Source organism: Callorhinus ursinus, unplaced genomic scaffold, assembly GCF_003265705.2.
Source record: "Callorhinus ursinus isolate GAN/ISIS: 27379988/994484 unplaced genomic scaffold, GSC_fseal_2.0 scaffold45, whole genome shotgun sequence".
NCBI lineage: Eukaryota > Metazoa > Chordata > Mammalia > Carnivora > Otariidae > Callorhinus > Callorhinus ursinus.
Genome location: NW_027397107.1, coordinates 5,425,201 through 5,444,479, shown reverse-complemented (window position 1 = coordinate 5,444,479; position 19,279 = coordinate 5,425,201). Strand labels below are relative to the sequence as shown.

Below are 19,279 nucleotides of genomic sequence, written 5' to 3'. Positions count from 1 at the left end.
ACTCCCCAGGGAAGCTGAGTCAGAGCACAGTCCGTGCCCGGCTCAGCCTGCAGAGGAGGACTCGGTTCTTGGTTCCGGTCCGCCTTCCCAGTGTTCCTTTCTTTGTGGAAATGGGGTAGTTCTAAGTGGCTGGAGGGGTGCAGGAAGGAAGAGAATTCTAGTTCCAGGGGTTGAGGTTGCCTCTGTGTCATGTCCTGGTTCTAATTATGATTATAACCCTCAGAACGGAGGCCTCAGTGCCAGGGCTCCGTGGTAAAGGACTGCTGCTTGCCTTAAAATTATAGGCCCATTTCCAAACTACCGTGTGCAAAAGAATCGCCTGGAAGCTCATTAAAAATGCAGATTCTTTGACTGCTATCCTCAGAAATGGGTTCAGTAGATGGTGCCCCGGAATTGGGTTTCCCTCCCACACACAACTGGAAGGTCTGTCTCTGGTTCTTGTTATAGGGCTGTCTCAACGAGGCTCGGTCTCTGCTCCATGGGCCCCTCATCCCCACATCCAGGCTGACGGGCAGCCCTCGCCAGGACAGGCCAAAAAGCTGGGCCTGAAACAAACACTCCTGGTGATTCTGGACCACACCTTGAACACCGCTGCCTGGAGTAGTTTTAAAAAGGCCAGTGTGCGGGATTAAACATTGTTCTTGGCAGATGAATAATTCCATGGTACATCTAAGACCTCCAAAGGTAAGAGCCTTTATTCTGCTCATTTCCTGGGGGGGTTTCACAGAGTCTCCCTTATCATTTGATTACAAGACATGTGATACTAGCAAATACCACCTACTGTGACCTAACTGCTTAGTGTCCTTTACTCATAAGATTACAGTTCCTATTTATTGAGCTCCTCTAGGTACCAGGCACTGTGTGCTGAGCACCTCACATTGCTAATCTTATTTCTTCCACCATGATTTAGACAGGCTTCCACGTGCCCTGGCCCGACGCTGGCAACAACCGCCCTGGATGATCTGGAAGAACTCTTGTTGTTCGGGGAGTGACTGAGCAGGCCCAGGGGACCCTCTCCAAGGACCCCAAAGCAAGCTTTTCTCCTAGAGTAATTAACTCATCAATATTGGAAGTGCAGCAAACATCTTCTCCCAATCTGTCATTTGTGTTGTAACCATGATGTTTTCCATCATACACAAACTTTCAATATTTTGGGGTGGTAAAATCTGTTTATCTTTTCCCTTATTAGATCTTTTAGGTTTCGTGTTATGTTTAAAACAGGGTCTCCCACACCAGAGATACAATAATCTCCTATATTTCCTTCAGTAATTTTGTAGTTGAACTTTTTTGGTTTCTTCCCTCTGGAACTAATTTTTGTGGCAACCATGAGCTACAGATCTAACTCTTCCTTTGAGGGCCCGTTGTCTTAAACTCCTATTTATTAAACAATCCATCTTTTTCCCCGACTTCAAATGCTCCTTTTATCCTACTAAGTTTCCGTCTACCTGGGGGTCTGCTGCTGGACTCTGCCTTTTGTTCCATGAGCCTGTCTGAGCCCACGCCAGGTCACAGGGGCCACTCCTGGGCAGTCCTTCACTCCCTCTGCACTCCCCGCCCCCGACTCACCAGCATCAGAATTAAATATTCTTACATATTTACTCTTCCACATGAACTTGAGAACTTATCAAATTCCCAAAGTATCCAACCATGCTGGAATACACTGAATTTATGGGTTGATTCAGAGAGAACCGAAATGTTTCCAGGAGCATCATGTATATCATCTGTGTCCGCTTACAGAATGGTCTCAGTAGATCTCCCGCTGACTCCCTTAGATTTTATAGGTCGGCCGTGCTATCGTCTGCAAATAATGACAGTTGTAACGTCCTCTCCTTCCCCTGGTCTCCTGCGGGGGTGACAGTGCCAGGACACTGCTAACGAGTGTCCTAGTTTCCGACTTGTATGGGAATGCTCGTGGTTCTTTAGAATGTCATTAACTGCTGGTTTGTGATGGAGATTTTTTATCTAGATGAGGACGTCTCTGTAATCTTAACTTACTAAGATTTTTAATGAGGGATAGATCTTAAACTTTACCAAATATTGTTTCAGCATCTATAGAGACTACCGGAAACCTTTCTCTACTAATCGAAGCTGAAACGAAGGCTGATGAGCAGCCGTACTGCCTAATGTACGCTATGTATCCCTAGTCCCCGTGCCAGGACTCAAACACTTCTGTAGAAGGATGAACCACCCCCCCATGTAGGGATGGGGCTGAAAGCCTTCTCAAATTGCTCGCACTTATGGGCGCTTGGAGGCTCCACTTTCTTTCCGGGGAAATGAAGTGTGCTAGACCAAATGCCCCCAGGATGGGAAGGAGCTCCCGAGGACAGTGGTGTCCAGAGTACAGGAACCAAAGAGGGGTCAGGGAGGATGGAGGACCCCCCACCCCGCGTCCCTGCCACCATCCCACACATCAACACACACAGACCAAGTGCCCGCGATGAGGTGGGCGGGGGGTTTGGTATCTGAAGCGTCCTCTGAGCTCTGGCCATGACATGGTCTCTCAAGAGTTCTTCCTGCCACCCCACAGCCCCGAGCCGGGGCGTGCAGGCCAGGGAGCTCTTATGGCGGAATGGTCACAGAAAGCAGGGATTCCTCCGCCGCCCCAACGCTAACTCCGGGTCCCCATCCCCCTCCTCCTGGCCGTCACTCAGCTCCCGCTGGTCACATCCGGACAAGCAGTCCCTCCGTAACCGGAGGGTCCCCCTAGAGCCAGGTCCTGCCCCCAGTGACCCCGGCGCTGGGCTGCTACCCATTCAGCCTCCCCTACCTGTTCTGACCCTGCTTCTCCACCATCCCGTTATGGGACAACGATGGGTGCTTGAGCCTGTGCCCAACTGGGCGCCACTCATAACCCAAAGCTGAGGCCGGCACTGCGCACTCTGACCCAGGGCCCTCCTGCCACGATCTCACTAGCATCTGCCCTGTCTACCCGACACGGGGCTTGGGGCTGCCACCGGACACAGAAGCGACGAGAAACAGAAAATGAGGGCGGAGCCCAGCGTGTCACAGTTCTGAGAGGTAGATCGGGACAGAACTCCCGTCCGGTTTGTCCAACCCGACCTTGTGTAAGAGGCAGTCTCTGTGGATGAGCTTTCTCTTCAGGCCACAGGGAGCCCTAGCCCAAGCGGAGGCGGAAGGTGGCGATCTCCATGGGCTCCAGATAGACGTCAGTGCTGTTGGAGGGTGAGGCCAGAGGGTACAGTAATGTCAAGGAGGTCGGCTGCAGGAAACCCACATCCAGGCCGTGGAAGAGGCTCCCCAGGGCCGCCTGTGGAGAGAACACGGTACGGGGGCTGTGCTGGGCGCTCTTCCTCTGTACGCCCTGTCACCTCTGGAAGAACCTCATGGAGGCAACATGGTGCCTCCCTGCACTTGGGTCCTTGAGGACCACGTCTGGGTCCACTCTGGACCCGCCAGTGCCCACACGGGCCGTGGCACGTGAGGGCGCCTATCAGCACCGGCTTAAACCATGAGTAGAGCTTAGAAGTAGCAGCATGGTGCCTTTGGGGGTTTTCTTTCTGGGGTTTCCCGTCTTGTCTGACAGTGGCCTCTGCTCATGGAGCACAAGCCTCCAGCTGTATGCCTCGCCCCGGAACGTGCCCCCACCAGGCCTCGCTTGCTTTTTTCTCATCGACAGCTTCTCCCTTTCTCTCCAAAACGCCCTGGAGGGACCCCCACCCCCAGTCCCACCCTCACTGCCCACCTCACGGCAGCCTTCCCATTTTCCTGCCCATACCTGGGCCCCGCTCACCTTGCCTTGGCTTGTGGTGCAGTTGAAGCCCAAGTTTTTGGCCTCAAGGCCACAGTCGAAACCCTTGCGGTGTAAGATGAGCGCAGTTTCCGCCGAAGGCAAGGCATCCTCCTGGGTGACAGATACACAAGGGGCGGTGGGGGGGCCGGGGCCACTCGGGGCTCACAGGTGGAACAGCACTGCTACCCAGCAGGCAGTCCCGGGCCCGGGAGGAGTCTGGGTGAGGAAAGGCTAGAGCCCGGCCCTGGAGGTGCAGAGCTGAGCGGGACACTCACCTCGGCCTGCAGCGTACGCAGGTTGAGCAGGTGGAAGTCACAGGGCAGAGATGAGGCCAGGGGATGAAACGAGCGGAGACTGGGGCCCGGGAGCTGCCTCTTGGCTACAGGCAGGGCAAGCACTGGGGTATTCAGGTACATGGAGGTCAGGTGGCTGAGGAGGGACGGGTAGCTGGTGGAGCGGCCATCTTGGACCTGCAAGGTTGGCCCGAGATGCAGGTGAGGGGGGGAGGGTAAACGCACGCCCAGGTCAGTTCCTCTGGAAAGAGCGTCCCCGATGTGTCTGGGAGGCTCCAGGACCCTTCACACACATGTGGCCACTTTCCATCTCACACAACTTAGAAAGGACCATTTACTAGGCCCTCTCTCGACTTTTGAGGGTTTTTGCTTCTATGACATCTATGACAAGCACACACCCCATACCCTAAGCACCATCTCCCATCACACAGATTCTCAGAATGAGGGAGGAGAATGGGAGTCAGACAGATGTGTGCTTCACATGGATGGAGGGAGTACTCAGAGTGATCCTGCGGTTCCACGTATGGGCCCATGTCCACAGCACCGGCCCTGGTCCTCGGGCCCAGGGCTCCCCACGGTTGTGTCCACCGAGGACTGCTGTTTAGGTGGCTGACCTGGACTTTCTCTCAGATGGCCACTTGTCCATATTCCGGGCCTCTGTCCCTACCACCACTCTCCTTCCGATCGCCCGGAATCTCTCACCTCCCCGTCCCCTGACCTCCGTCCCCCGCTCAGCAGTGTCCTCACCTCCACCCACAACCTCTCCCTCCTCCCTCCTCACTTCGAGCCACTGACATTTCCTGCTTGAACGGCCTTTAAGCCATCACCCGCCTCCAATCTCCCTGAAGATCCACCCTGCTCCTGCTGTTAGAGCGACATGCTCAGGGCAGAGCCTTCCTGGTCTCCCTGGTCCCTCCCTGGCCTCCAACATAAAGTCCAGAAAATCTCCCACCAGCTGTTCCAGGCCCACTATAGTCTGCCCCAAACAGCCCCTGACTTCATGCTAGCCCAGCCACGGCCACCAGAACTTTCTGCAAAGACACAAACACTATACCTGCGCTGGACAAGAGAGTAGCTGCTAGCCACTTGTGGCCACGGGGCACTTGAAACGTGGCTGGTACGAAAGAAGAACTGAATTTGGTACTGTATTTAGTTTTGATTCATTTAAATATTCACACGTGGCTAGAAGCTACCACACTGGACAAGCAGCTCTACTCTAGCTGAGCGAACTCACTGCTGTTCCCCGTTCACACTGTCTCTCTTGCCTTCCACCCGTGCCTCGGTTCATGGGATTAGATCGGACCCCGACTGATCACAGCTGTGCTTGGCTGGCCTTTCCTCCAGAAGCAGTCCTCTGTCCCCCAGCTCACGACGTTCTCTCCCTCCTCAGCACCAGGGGGTATATTTCTACCTTAGTTCTACACACAGAGCTTGCCCCCCCCCCCCCCCTTCCCCCAAGCGAAGTCCTAGAGAGCAGGGTGAGTAATGCAGATGTTTGTGTCCCTCTCAGGCCCAAAGCACAGCGAGTGCTCAGGATGTCCTCGGCGAGTGAGGACGGAGCCACAGACTCGGGGGACTGAGTGGCAGGCTCTGTCATCCGCAGGCTCCAGTGCCAGTTACGACTCGCTAATGCTAGTTCAACACCCCATCGCTGGCCCTTACCTCGAGGTTACTGCTCCTGCTGCTCTGAAAGACCAAGTCCCTAAACATGGCTGCCAGTTTGGAGAAAAAGCCAGGCTGGTGGGGGCAAAGAAAGCCATGAGATGAATGCGGTCAGAGCAGAGAGGGTTAGAGGACACGGTGGGGTTGGTGAGACGGAGCAGCAGAGCGTCAGACTCACTCCCCACAGCCCCGGAAGAGCCCTGTACTACCCCTCGCCCAGCTCTAGCTCTGCCGCCCAAGGCACCAGCCTGACCTGGCTCCAGGGGAGAGAGGCCCAGAATTTACCTCATTGCCCAGGGTTCGCCGCTCCAACAGGAGGCGGAAATGGTTGCAGGTTCTCTTGTTGTCCTTGAGCCCTTGGCCCAGACCCCGGTTGTCGTCCTGCATCAGCCGTCGGTCCAGGATCACCTCCAGCTGGCCTGGGGACGTTAACGGTGAGCCCCGGGCCTGCGACCCCCATCCCCAAGCAGATGTCGGCCTTTGGAAGAAGAATCCCAACCACAAGCCCCGAGGGAAATGCCCGGTGAGCTCGCCGGAAGCAGTCACTCGGGAGAGGACGCGCAGTGGGACCTGGGCTGGAAGGGGGCTGAGTGAAGGGCCAGAGTCACAGAAGAGCGAGCAAGAGGCCCAGAGCGGGCAGGCGGGCGCTGTGCCTCAGGACTGGGGGCAGGCCGGGGAGCTCAGGCTGGGGACCACATCTGGACTGGCCACTTCCACGAAGTAAGCAAGCAAACACAGAACTGCTCTGGGAGGCCCAGCGCTTGCTGCAGAAGCCTGAGGCCACGCAGCTCGGGCAGACTTTTGCTGTGACTAGAACATGCCCGCCCGCCCCTGCTCTACACTGGGACGGACTCCAGCTCGGCCGCCGCATCTGTCACAAGGGGAGCGCGGACGCCAGGCAGATGGCAGATCAGACACAAGCTCACATTAGGTATCACCGAGGGGTGCCCGGGGGAGAAGAGATGGCAGACGATCGCCTAGGCTTTCTTTGTAAAATATATGCTTGGGGAAGGGGCTCACCGCAAAGCTGACACATGTCAGGGTGAGGATTTTTCCCAGCACCTGTTTTTTTAAGAATCTCCCGAGGGAGTCTACTCAGGTGGCCCTCTCCCTCTCCCCAGCCCGATTCTGACTTCTGTAGTTCCTAAGTGTTTCTACCCTGAGCAACCTTTTTTGGAAAGGTATCTGGAAGTCCTAAAATGACCCCATGAGTATAAAACAATAATCCTGGGGCGCCTGGGTGGCTCAGTCGGTTAAGCGTCTGCCTTCGGCTCAGGCCGTGATCTTGTCCTGGGATCAAGCCTCATGTCGGGCCCCCTACTCGGCGGGGGGGGGGGGGGGGGTCTGCTTCTCCCTCTCCCTCTGCCCCCTGCTCGTGCTGTCTTGCTCTCTCTCTCACATAAATGAATACAATCTTTAAAAAAAAAACAAAACAAAACAGGGCGCCTGGGTGGCTCAGCTGGTTAAGCGACTGCCTTCGGCTCAGGTCATGATCCTGGAGTCCCGGGATCGAGTCCCACGTCGGGCTCCCTGCTCAGCGGGGAGTCTGCTTCTCCCTCTGACCCTCCTCCCTCTCGTGCTCTCATTTTCTCTCTCTCTCAAATAAATAAAATCTTAAAAAAAAAAACAAAACAACAACAACAAACAATAATCTGAGCACCCTGTTTCCCTAAAGGCAGAGCGAACCAAGGGTGGGGGGACACCGGGCTCAGCTAGCAGCCAATGGCACAGAGACGGGCAAAGTCTGATAGCAGGGTGACCCTGGGCGAAGGGGCAGCAGAGACACACTCTTTCAGCAGGGGGTCAGGCCTCCAGTGCCCCAGCCACCAGCCCCCAGCACAGCCTGGACCAAGTGCTCTTGGCTTAGCCCTGCACAAAGGCTCCAACCCAAACATGAAGATCTGAAGGCCTCAGAGGCCAAGTGCAAACTGTTCCCTTTACCCTGAGGACACAGAGCCACCTCAGCTTGCCTGGCATGCCCAGCTCCAGCCCAGTACTCCTCATGGCTTTGTTTCAATTCTTAAGAACGCCATTCTCTCTTTTAATGACCGTTAGTAAGAAAACACTATATATTTTTCTCCTTTGCTAAATCTTTTTTAATTAAAAAAATTTTTTTTATTTTTTTTTTTTTTTAGAGCAAGAGAGCAAGAGGTGGGGGAGAGGGAGAGAGAGAATCTCAAGCAGGCTCCATGCCCACCATGGAGCCCAACATGGGGCTCAATCTCACAACCCCGAGATCACAACCTGAGCCGAAATCAAGAGTCAGACGCTTAACTGAATGAACCACCCAGGCGCCCCTGTTAAATATTTCATTATAACATCAAATGCACTTTTCCGACTGTCCCTACTTCCATCCCTGGCCAGGAAAAGTGGGCTGCACAGCTCAGTTAAGAATCACTGTTCAGTACCCTGGTGCTTCTTAAAGGGACCCAACAGGACCCCCACCCCCAGGTCACCTCCATGGCTGCCTCCACTAGGGGAGAGGGTGACAGCACACGTCTGCCTTCCTGCCATGCCGTGTGTGACTGACAGGAGCTGTTAATGTTCTCCAAGCACGGAAGTGACGTGGACTGGAAAGGGGTGGGGCCCCCTGAGAGGAGAGGCCCTGGGACAAAGATGGGCTTCTGCCTCGTCCTCCACCCTCCCCATAGCTCCCTAGCTGCTGCTCCCCACTCACCATCGTGCAGGCTGGAGACCCCCAGGGCCTGGGCGGTGTGCAGTGTGAGGCGGTTGTGTGCATCCTGGATGTAGGCCATGACTGGCATGGGGTAGAAGTTGGCTTGCAGGGGCAGCTTCTTCAGATAGCGCCGGGGCTGCACCTGGGAGGGGCAAGCCAGCAGATCAAGGGCGTCCGGGGAACCATTTGGGCCCGAGGGGTTCCCAGTCTGAAGGAGCCCCGATCACTCTCGCCTCGGATTCCTCTACCTCCGTCAGGGCAGACTGGTGATTCCCAGGGCCCCGGGAATCACCTGAAAGCCATTGAGGTCCGTGAAAAAGGCACCCTGGCTGTCAATGTCTGTGTGGATGCGCAGGGCCAGCTCCTTGTTGACGTAGTCGCGGATGTCCACCAGGGATGACATGTCCAGAGACAGCCCCTCCACCCCTGGGCAGAAGGACAAAGGGAGAGCACGGAGAGGCCTGAGAGATGGGCTGGGGGAGGCTGTGCACAACCCCCTGGCAACTCCCAGCATTTCTGGAGGGCCTTCACTGCAAGAGAATTAACGTCATCCCCGTCTCAGATGATCCGTTTGCTGGGAACAGACGCATGAGCAGAGAACGGGCAGAAGGAAGAGCCTGGCATAGCCTGTGCAGCCCTGACCTTTCTTCTGACCTTCCTCATCTGCCGGGCTCACCTGGCAGATTATATAGCCGGACCACCTGGCGGACATGCTCGTAGTAGGCAACCACCTCGGAGAAGAAAGGGCCTTCGGTGACACGCAGCACGGGGGGATCCTTGGGGACGTAGGGCTGGGGACAGAGCAGGCGGCAGCTGAAGCCACAGCACAGAAGGTGGAGTGGGGAGGTACCGGCCCAGCGTTGGCAGAAATACCTGTTCCCAGCAGGCTCCAGCCGGAGACCCCAAGCTGAGCTGGCCCAAGGCCCCAGCTGACGCTCCTCGGCCCACCCCACCTCCCAGAGGCAGCTCGGGCAGAGCCGCCAGCAGGCAGGGATGACCCTGGAAGAAGGCCCGTGCCCCTCCCCACTGCCTCAGTTCACAGGGCTCCTCGGACCCTCCGTTAGCAGGGCCTCCCAGGGCCTGCTGGGTTTTTGAGGAGTCTTTACGGTACCTGGGCCTCCCCATCAGGCAGGAAGAGGTAGGCTCCACTCTTGTCTTTGGACGCGCGGGTGCCATAGATGAGGAACTCCACGTCCACCCGCTGCTCCTGCTCCTCATCCACCCTTCGGATGCTCTGCCAAAAAACACAGCCCTGACCCCTGGCCCCACACCAGCATGTCAGGCCTGCCCCCTGGGAGGGCATGGACGAACTTCCCCCGAGGAGCCAGCCCAGCTTCCCCATGCTGTGCCCCGCCCCTCCCGGAGCCAAAGACAGCCCACTCCGCGGCCCCCCTGCCAGTCAGGCGGCAGCTCAGCTCCGCCCCACCGCCAGGCATGCCCTCCCCAGCCCCCCGCCCCGGCCCTTTACCTTGAGGAGCCCGGTGAGGCCTGAGAACCAGACCTGCATGTAGCGGTTGCTGAGGGCGAAGTCATTGGCGCCCGAGTCGATGATGCGCAGAGGGAATGTGTCCTGCCTGCTGACGGACAGCTGCCGGCCGTGCAGGTAGACGCGCACGGAGGACGGCAGGGTGCGGTGCCCGTCCAGACCCAGCTGCAGCTGCAGCACGCCGAGGCCCAGGGCCGGCAGGCGGATGGGCACAGACACCTGCCGTGGGAGGGGCGTGGAAGGGAGGGGTGAGGGAAGGAGGGCCGAGGGAGGGAGGGTCGCGGGAGGGAGGGAGGGGTGAGGCAGGGCGGCCCACGAGGCGTGGGCATCCGTTCTGGGAGCGGGCCTGGGATTCTAGGCCTGGGGCATTCACTTCCTCACTGAGAAAGTCCGAGCAAATGCTGATACCTCCTGGGGCCTCGGTACCCGCCCCCTCCCCCCCCCCACTCTGAAAGTGGAGGTGACATCGCTTGCCTCTGGTCAGACTTCCAGGACTCTCACATGATACCTGAACAACTACGAAGTGGGAAGCGCATGTTAAACTTTCTGTAAACACTTGCTGAATGAAAGAAGAGCAGGGCAACCTAGCCCCCATTTCTTGTATTCTCCTACCCACCAAACTTGGCCTTCCTTTCGAAGACAGACTCAAGTCCCAGGAGTGACTGTCCTCTGGGCAACCCCCTCCCCAGGACCGCTGTCCCCAAGCTGGGCAGGAAGCGGGAGGGTGGGAGGCTGGCGTCACAGGCAGAGTGAGGCCCTGGAGAGAGGCCCTGGGTCAGCACCGAGGGCTGGGGCCCACCCTGGGGGCCCCCACTCACCTGGTAGACATCAGCGACCATGTTGGTGGCAGAGCTCCAGTGTGCGCTGATCTGCACAGCCAGGGGCTGACCCTCCTCTGACAGGACACGCACCCGGGGCGAGCTGACCAGCAGGGACACCACGCTGAGCCGCTCCTGTTCCAGGGGGTTGAAGAGCACCACATACCTGCAGGGAGAGGCAGGCTCACCTCGGAGGCCACTGCTCCCAGGCAGTGGCACCCAGGCCGAGTCCTGTGGTGCTTGGGCAGGTGTGGGCGGGAGATGGTGTTGGGAGCCAGAGTGGCTTCGCCTCTGCGCCTGGCCTAGTCTGGCTCACCTGGGTGAGGAATCCAGCTGGATCACTGTGCGCTCCGGCAGGGCGTCGTGATTTAAGCGGGTGTCATCCTGGGATTAAATGGGTGGGAAGGAAGAATCGTCATGCGTCAAGCTCAGAGCCTTGTCTCCTCCCCAGCCCCTGCCTGTCCTGGCTGTGGACCACCAGCCGCACTGGGCACCGATCTTTCACTCCAGGGCAGGCGGGAAAAGAAGAGCAACAGCCTCATACTGCAGCTCTTGGATGGGATTGCACACTCCCGAGAGCGCCCCGAGCAGATCGAGAAGGGGGGCTCACCATTTGGAGGAAGGGTGCCTCGGCATCGAAGTGGTAGGTCTCTTTGTCCCCCAGCACCAGATAGTGAGCTGCATTGATGATGACCTGCTTCAGGTTGACAAGGGAGCGCAGGAGCCTGGGGGGAGAGGGGGCATGGGGTGGGCATGGAAAAGACAGCCACTGACAGACCGTCCACCTCTCCAGCAGGAAGAGCCCTCGGCAGGCCTGCCCACTGACTGCCCAGCTCGGCCTTTCTTCGGGACAGCGGGCCAGGGCATGGATCCAATGCGGAGGAGGAGAGCCCCCACCTGACGCCATAGTCTGCCACGACAGCCTCCTTGGCCGTGCCGGTGATGGCATCGTGGTGCTGGAAGAGGCCCAGAGTGCGCCGAGCTTCCGTCAGAAGGGCGAAGTTTGAGAGCGGGTACTGGCTAGCCAGTCCAGAGCGGCGGGCGTGAGCTACAGCGAGGCTGTACAGTATCTCTGCCCCCCTGCCCAGAGAGAGAGGTCAGTCAACCTCCTGCCCGTACAACTCCCAGGCCAGCCGCGCTCAGCAAGCCCCGCCCCCTTCCTTCCACCACATCTCTGCCTGCCTTGGTCTCCAAGCCCTTCCGGTGCATTCTGAGCCAATCCTCATTAAACTCCTCATTAAACCCCAAAGGCTTATTCTCCTCTCTCTGGCCTGGAAGGGGGGGGTGAGTCTCACCGCAGGTGGGCTTCCAGGACCCGGTCCAAGCTCTTGTAGAAGGGCCGGGAGGTGTAATAGCCGGTCCAGTAATGGTCCTCCCGGTCCGCATAGGAGAAGAAATCCCCGCTCAGCACAGGGAACCCTGGAGGCCGGGCCCCTGGCTCCACCCCGGTCTTCTTGTACAGAGCGTCAAAATAGTCAGAGAGGGTGCCAAACTGGGCCTGTGGAGACCCCCAAACCCGCTCCCATCAGTTCCAGACTTTCTAGGAGTTGTGACCCCGACTGCTGCAGTTGGGCGCCAGGAGTAGAGACTCTGCCTACGCTCAGGTAGTCACGGCACGTCCTACCCAGCTGGCCCGCAAGCAGACGTGGGGGGGGGGCAGGAAGGAATTCTGACATAAAAGGGAGACCCTTGCCCAAGAGTCGGGCACAAACCCCTGCCCTGGAGCTGGTAACCTCCCAGGCCAAGCTGCAGCACTGCAGAGGGACCCCCCCCAACCACCCCCCAGCTCAGCGCCCCCTCCCACCTGCACGTGGAGGTCAGGCTTGCTGTTGAGGAAGTCAAAGAGCCGCTGGTAGTTGAAGAACTGGGCATCCCACTCCTGGGGCTTGTCGTATCGGAAGTCGTCCCCCAGCGGCACCAGGAGGACATTGCTTCGGAACAGCCGGGACTTCTTCCGGTACTGGTCCAGGAGCAGCGTGGCCCTGCGGTGGGGGGGTGGGGGGGAGAGGGCATGGGCCCAAGTGGAGTCTGGGCAGAAGAGGAACGGAGCAGAGCCGGCCTCAGAGGGCCCCTGAACACACCCAGTGAGGAGTCACGGGGCCTGTGGCGGGCACCTCCCAGAGTGGGAAACCTGTCGCCGGGAGCCCTGTGTTCTCTGGACAGTTCTGACAACCGGGGAGGTCTTCCTAGGCTGGGCTGCAGTTTCTGGCTCCAGGTCCCAGACTCCAGGGCGGCCCTTGGACACCACGCAGAACGCAGCCCTCCCCTCCCCTGGGGTTCTCCTTCAGACGTATGCAAGACGTCCTCTGTGCCTTCCCTGCCGGCTCCGCAAGCCCAGCTCCTCCGTCACCTGGGTCCCTCCATCCTCAGTGGTTCCCCAGCACCCTGTGCCTATGTCCCTCAGAGCGCAGGGCCCAGCACTGGATGCAGGCATCCAGGTGGGCCACCGGTGTGCGGGCGCATCAACAGGGGCGTCTTTGGCAGCCCTACGGTCACCCCACGGGGCTGATGTCAGCCAGCGTGCATGTTTCCCATGCCTGTGGTTCAAGTTCCTTCTCATCCTGAACTTTTCCATGCTGTTTTCTGAGACTAAGGGGGGAACTTTTCGTTTATATCTAGTAAATCTCATCTGGTTAGATTCGACCCACATCACACACAACCTGTTGAGATCTTGTAGGATCACGATCCCGACACTCCAGCTTCGCTTTGCCCACCAGTGAGCAACACGGCACAACACCAAAGAGCCTAGAATCAGAGCCAGACTATGCCAGCTCCACATGGACTAGGCTGAGTGACCCTGGGCAAGTTACTTAACCTCTCTGGGCCTCAGTTTTTATAAAATGAGAAGAATGTCAGTACCTACCCTCCTGATGTTATGAGAATTAAAACAGACTAAGCGAATTAATATATATATTAAACACCTAGAACTGTGCCTGGCACATAGCAGAAACTATAAGCACACGTCCATCATTTTCTTTTTCAGTCGAGTTACTCGTAAAAATCAATAGAAAAACAGAGCCTTGCAGCCTCTCACTAAAGCCCCTTTCTCTTGGGGCGCCTGGGTGGCTCAGTCGTTAAGCGTCTGCCTTCAGCTCAGGTCATGATCCCAGGGTCCTGGGATCGAGCCCCACATCGGGCTCCCTGCTCCGCAGGAAGCCTGCTTCTCCCTCTCCCACTCCCCCTGCTTGTGTTCCCTCTCTCGCTGTCTCTCTCTGTTGAAAAATAAATAAAATCTTAAAAAAAAAAAAGCCCCTTTCTCTTTTCAGACCAACCTAGTAATTGGCACATCGCGGGTACCATGGTTCAACCAGCCACTAATCTACTTAACCGGGCTGATCCAGCTGGTACTTTTCTACTTTGCTCTCGAGAGAGGACTCCTTGAACACCATTTCCCCCTAATTTCTCAGCCTACTAAGCCTTTCAAAGGAGAAAACGTAGTTACTCTCGTGACTTGCTCTCCGCAAACCTGGGCTGGCATCTCTACGTCACAGATGCGCTTTCGGAAATACCACGCCTCAACAGCCCTAGATTTTTGCTTAGAATCGGCATTCAGATTTCTGGGTTTCAGAAACAAAAGACCACTTTCTTTCCCTTCGGTCACATGTTTCACCTCTTGGACATCATGGAAATCAGAGTTACTGGAACATAAAAACCAGTTCAACTTGTTATAATCTCAAGGCCAGTCGGTTCCAGCCAACCCACTGTTCTAGGTCACTCTTAACCTGCCCTTTCCCAGTGAGGGGGTGCTGACTTCAGCAACAGAGACATCTTTAGGGGTCCCTAACGACCCTCAAGAGGGCAGGTGTGCTTTCTCTGAGGCTGGGGGCCCTTGGGCAGGACTGAGTGGGATTCCAGGTCCACAAGCGCTGGGGATCCTGGCCAACTTTGGGCTAAGGCAGGATGCCTGCGCTAAATGAAGGCATATTAGGCCACAGGGTGCAAGGAACTTTACCTATTTTGAGAACTGTTCACTTGTGAGTCAGTCAACCGGCTCTGGCTGGGCAACATACTCATTTGGGAAAATAAAACCATTCTGGCAAAGGGGGCTCCCTAGAGCAGCTCTGGTTTTCCAGGGAGGCTCAGAAAAGGTGCTGCACCTTAGCGGCTGTGGACCTGAACTCACCACCTGTGCCCACCCCCCATTCTACAGAGGTACAACCCAAAGCACCCCCGTGCAGCGGAGCCTGGAGCGAGGCCAGGTCTCCTGGCTCCTCCATGCAGCGAAATGGCCTAGCGCAGGCCGGGGACAAGTACCTCTCGGCCACGTTTGCCTCTGTGACCGCCCGGGGTGGCACCTTCCAGGGGCAGTTGATGCGTCCACCCGGCAAGCGTTTGAAATCAAACTGGCAGCAGATCTTGGGATCCGGGCCACAGGTGTGGGGCACATCATAGCTATAGAAGGGCATCATGTGGCAGAAGATGTCTGTGTTGGAGTCCGAGTCTGGAGAAGACACAGCAGGCGGTCAGCCCCCAGCAGGCAGCCTCTGGAGCCGGCCACGGGGGTGGGTAGCAGGGCGGGGATCTGCTCCAGCTACGGGAAGCTCTGACATAAGGTGAGGCCTGAACCAGACCTCAGGCTGCAGAAGATGTGCAGGCCGAGGCTTGGGACACAGGGAGGGCTCTGGAGCCCACAGCTCCTCCAGGGGTGGGACGCTCAGACCCCCAGTACAGAGAGCAGGCCCTGCAGAGGCCAGAGGTCAACGTGACCCTTGACCTCACCTGAAGAAGGCGAGCACTCTGGCTGTCTGCCCTAGTGCTCACTGGTGTGCTCCGAAGGACACCGGGGCTTACTTCTCGTCCCCTGTCCTTCCCCAGGGAGAACTGTGACCCCCCCCTCCCTCCACCCTACCTGGTCTTACCCCAGGTCTGCCTCCACATGAACTCCAGACTGTGGGTGGAAGCAAAGTACTTTTTGATGGCATAATGCACCCTCTGGATCAGCATGCTGGTCAGGTTGGCACGGCGCAGCAGGTAAGGAATGGTGGAGCTGTGTCCAAAGGGGTCCACTGCCCAGCCAGAGCGTGGGGTCGCACCTGAGGACACGGGAGCCAGAGGTCCTGAACACTTCAGGACCGGGCCTCCTGGCCCTGGGGACCCAGCTTTCTTCTTGCCATCACACAAGGGCCCAGGCTGGTGGCATCAGCTTACAAAGGAATCCCCCACCCCCACCCCTGCGCCTCACAGGCCCCTGCTGTGCCCTAGGCCCAGCTATGGGAGCAGACTCTCATTCCTGAGCCCAGACTCACCGAGGTTTCTCTCCAGCCACTGGTGTCCCTCAATGAGCTGGTCAATGAGCGCAAAGTAATGGGAGTTGGCCTCGTCCGGCATGACCCAGCCTCCTGTCACAATCTCCAGCTGCCCGTTTCCCACCAGCCTGGAGCGAAGGACGCACACTCAGCACGGGGCGGGGATGCTCTGCCCACTCCTGCCAACCAGAAGATGCCAGGACCTCTGCGCGCCGGCCTCGCCGAGCCCGCTCACCCGACCCCAGGACCAACAGAACAAATGTGCACTCTCCTCTCCCCCCACACAACCTCCACGCTGTCCTAGCCCTGCCTCTCTCTGGACCTCCGTCTGCGCTTCCCGGGGCCAGGCCCCGTGCTCCTTCTTCGCTGTGACTCTGATTTCTCCCAACACCAGTGACTGTCTTCTTAGCCTCGGTCCCTCCTCTACTATCACTCCTCCCTGCCCTGCTCCCCCTTCCACCCTGGCACCCACAGCTTGGCCTCCAGCTGCTCTGGCACCCATCCCGGGGCCCAGAGGGTAGGGCCTCCCCAGTGGGCACTGGCCTGCGGACAGCTGCTTTCTTTTGGGCATTGATGTTGTCCCACCACTTGGCAAAGAAGGAAACTTCTGCCCAGAGGAAGCGCCGCCGGGGGTCCTCCTGCAGCTTGGACACCATGCTGTTGAGGATGTGCTGGGTTTGCTCCGTGTAGTACTTGTCAAAGGTCTTGATCCAGCCTGGGGAGCCAACACAGGTCCCCTAAGGACGCCAGCATCTTCGTCAGCCCCTCCCTTACCTCTGCCCCCGGAAAGCCCCCTGCACAGCCCAGCTCCCAGGGCTCTGCTGGGTCCTCACCTGGGTCATTGTGGGAGTGAGGCACCACGAACACCTGCAGGTCTTCAGCGTCCCAGTCGTGCGGGCTGTAGGAGATGTCAAAGCCTTGCTTCCACACGCCGCCATCCACATTGTCAAAGGGCAACTCCTCTGATATAGTCAGCATCTGCCAGGCCAGGGAGCAGCTCAGTGCCCATCCACAACCACCAGAGCTCCCCACCAGCGCTGATCCCCTACCTGCAGCTCTGGCTTCTGGCCCCGGCCCCCCAAAGCAAACTGGCAGTCTTGAGGGGAGATGGAGAAGAAGCTGGGCCGGGGCTCTGGGGGCACCACCCAGGAGCCATTGGCCGTGTAGTAGGGCAGCAGGGCGGGCGGGCCCTCCGCGTTGGCTGTCAGCTCCAGCACCGAGTCCTTGATGTGGCTGATGATCTCATGGTTCTCCTCCAACAGCTGCTCCAGCTGCTCAATGCGGTTCTGGAGCACAGAAATTTGGCTCTGCCAAAAACACCAGAAAGCAATCACCCATGGCTCCTGGTGCCACAGGGAGGATCTCTGCATGGGGCCCACCACCTGAGGCCTGACTGTGATCCTTCCCTCCCCAAGTGCAGGCAGAACCAGGAGCCTACAGACCCGGATGGCTCTGGCCAGATGAGGGAAGATCTGCAAATCACTACAGAGGACCACAGTCCACTTGGCTGGGGAGTACCCTCACGCCCTGGCTCCCAGAAGGGCGAAGATTTCACCTCGCATGCCTATTCTCCACAACCGGTGTGGCCCGTCTGGAGCACTGTGCTGACAAGGACTGCATCCGGGCTTAGTGGGAAAGAATGCTGCAATCCCTTAGCAATGTCTGCCAAGAATTCAGGAGGACAGACCGGCAGTACATGTTTCTCCTTCCTTCTTCCTTTTTTGCTATCCTTGTTTTTATCTTCGCGTGTCTAGAAAATCTGCCAATCGGGAAGAAATGTTCCTATCCTGGGCTGACACTGACTCTCGACCTGAGCTCAGAGGACCTGTATATGAAGAGATTAGCAAGCAGGCATGACTCACCCGGGGGAAGTTCCCGCCATTCTGGTGACGGGTGGGATCATGCTGCACTCGGTCCAGCATGAGGTACAGCGAGAAGACAGCCACACAGAAGATAGCGGCCCCACAGACTGTCACCTGCTTTTTCAGCTTCATGCTGGCCTCCACACACACCTGGCAGGAGGGACACCATATGCGGCTCCAGCAGGCAGAATCCCTTTGTTGGTCTTTCCACCAAATGCCCCAAAGAGCTCCTGAGTGCTACTCTCAAGGAACACCTATTTGCCTGACTCCGAAGAAAAGCGAGAGTCTAAGCACCAAATCCCAACACTGGCTGTGGAGCCTCCTCTCTTGGCTGAGACACGGAAAGCGCGGGGAGCACATCTGAAGCACGTCCTGCCTGGTCCTGGTGGCAGCTCAGCCCCTAGGATGCAGAGGATGCTCCTTCCCAGGGTAACACGACTGGATAACAAACGTCCCCGCTCTGACTCCAGAGTGCACCACACAACCTCCTGATTATGACTAGCTTCCTGTAGAGCTTGCCTACAGGAAGGACACAGCCAGTCAAAGGGGGTGGGTGTCCAGCCTGCTTGGCCACGTGCTTCTAGTTTCAGAGGACTAACCTGGGATTTAGTTTGAATTTAAAGAAACGGACAGGGAAACCTTTCTTCCTTTTGGATCAGACCGATGCTCACCAGAGAGCGCCTGGCACAGCACCTCTCTCATTAAGAAAAACAGAATGAGTTTACAAAGCTGCAAGGGCAGCTTGTGTTTCTAACATCCAGCGGGCCCTGAGTCTTCTCCCGGCTAGTTCAGATTCCTACAGTGGGTAACTTTCAGCTTTTGCTTCTAGAGCACCTGGCGGACCCCCTGGGAAGCCAGCAGTGATTGGTGCCCAAGGTCCCCTGGCTAGGGAGAGGCTGGGCACAGCTGCTCCGCTGTGGGGCAACTTCAGAGGACCAGGGCCCGCTGCCACCGCCCGCGGGGCCCCCACTTGCCTGCTCCCGCGGAGGGAGGCCGCTAGCTGCTGGGCCGAGCGTGGGCGGAACCGCCGCTCCGGAGACTGGCTCCCGCCCTGGGGCCGAGGACCTCTGTCGCCTCAGTGCGTCGTGCCCTACTTAGCACGATCTGATTCCGCTCACAAGCCTCCGGGCAATATTTTTAGCCCTTGGAGGCTGGGTCTAGGCCAAAGTGGGTGGAGCTGCGGGGAGAGAGCTGGGTCACAGGGTGGGTAGGCACCTGCCACCGGGTCTTCGGTGGCCCGCCCGCCGGCCGGCCCAGCCCCCTCCCGGCCCTCCCGGCCCCGGGGACCGCAACGGCAACGGCCGGGTGCGGAAGCGCGGGCCGCCTCCGACCCGAAGCGCCGCTCGCGCTACTGCCGCCCACCCCGGCGGCGGCCCGGGGCGCAGCCGGAGCCCTCCCCCGGGTCCGCCCGGCGCGTTACCGTCCGCGGCCGGCCTCCGCGCCGCTCCGGGCCCCGCCGGCCGAGCTGCGCCCCTCACATCCCC

At 58.1% G+C, this 19,279-nt stretch overlaps 1 protein-coding gene across 4 annotated transcripts; it reads right to left on the bottom strand.

Moving 5' to 3' along the window:
• Positions 1-664: 664 nt before the first annotated feature.
• On the bottom strand, positions 665-19,279 carry MAN2A2 (mannosidase alpha class 2A member 2). 4 transcript variants are annotated; one of them, XR_012375163.1, is made up of 26 exons: positions 19,216-19,279; positions 18,770-18,972; positions 17,796-17,945; positions 16,983-17,240; positions 16,767-16,911; positions 16,477-16,648; positions 15,934-16,061; positions 15,547-15,720; positions 14,942-15,128; positions 12,492-12,669; positions 11,983-12,185; positions 11,585-11,767; positions 11,298-11,412; positions 11,004-11,071; positions 10,688-10,853; positions 9,852-10,088; positions 9,495-9,617; positions 9,060-9,174; positions 8,676-8,809; positions 8,384-8,525; positions 5,992-6,125; positions 5,707-5,781; positions 4,027-4,221; positions 3,752-3,862; positions 3,061-3,268; positions 665-1,798 (listed from the first exon to the last, which is right to left on the bottom strand). XR_012375163.1 is itself a non-coding variant. In XM_025893168.1 (25 exons), exons 3-25 carry the CDS (start codon positions 17,925-17,927, stop codon positions 3,116-3,118), a joined length of 3,528 nt encoding a protein of 1,175 aa, XP_025748953.1. In that variant the 5' UTR covers positions 17,928-17,945; positions 18,770-18,972; positions 19,216-19,279; the 3' UTR covers positions 665-3,115. The 4 variants fall into 4 exon arrangements, 3 of the variants coding, with proteins under 3 accessions (XP_025748953.1, XP_025748954.1, XP_073738327.1); XM_025893168.1 differs by having other exon boundaries at positions 665-3,268; XM_025893169.1 differs by lacking the exon at positions 5,707-5,781 and having other exon boundaries at positions 665-3,268.

What these genes read in the sequence shown, in the direction of transcription:
- MAN2A2 (XM_025893168.1), bottom strand. Translation starts at nt 17,927, where the DNA reads ATGAAGCTGAAAAAGCAGGTGACAGTCTGTGGGGCCGCTATCTTCTGT. An exon ending in GCAGGAGCAGTAACCTCGAG is followed by an intron (nt 4,222 to 5,706) that starts GTAAGGGCCAGC and finishes CCAACCTTGCAG; the next exon opens with GTCCAAGATGGCCGCTCCAC. An exon ending in GCACCACAAGCCAAGGCAAG is followed by an intron (nt 3,269 to 3,751) that starts GTGAGCGGGGCC and finishes TTCTCTCCACAG; the next exon opens with GCGGCCCTGGGGAGCCTCTT.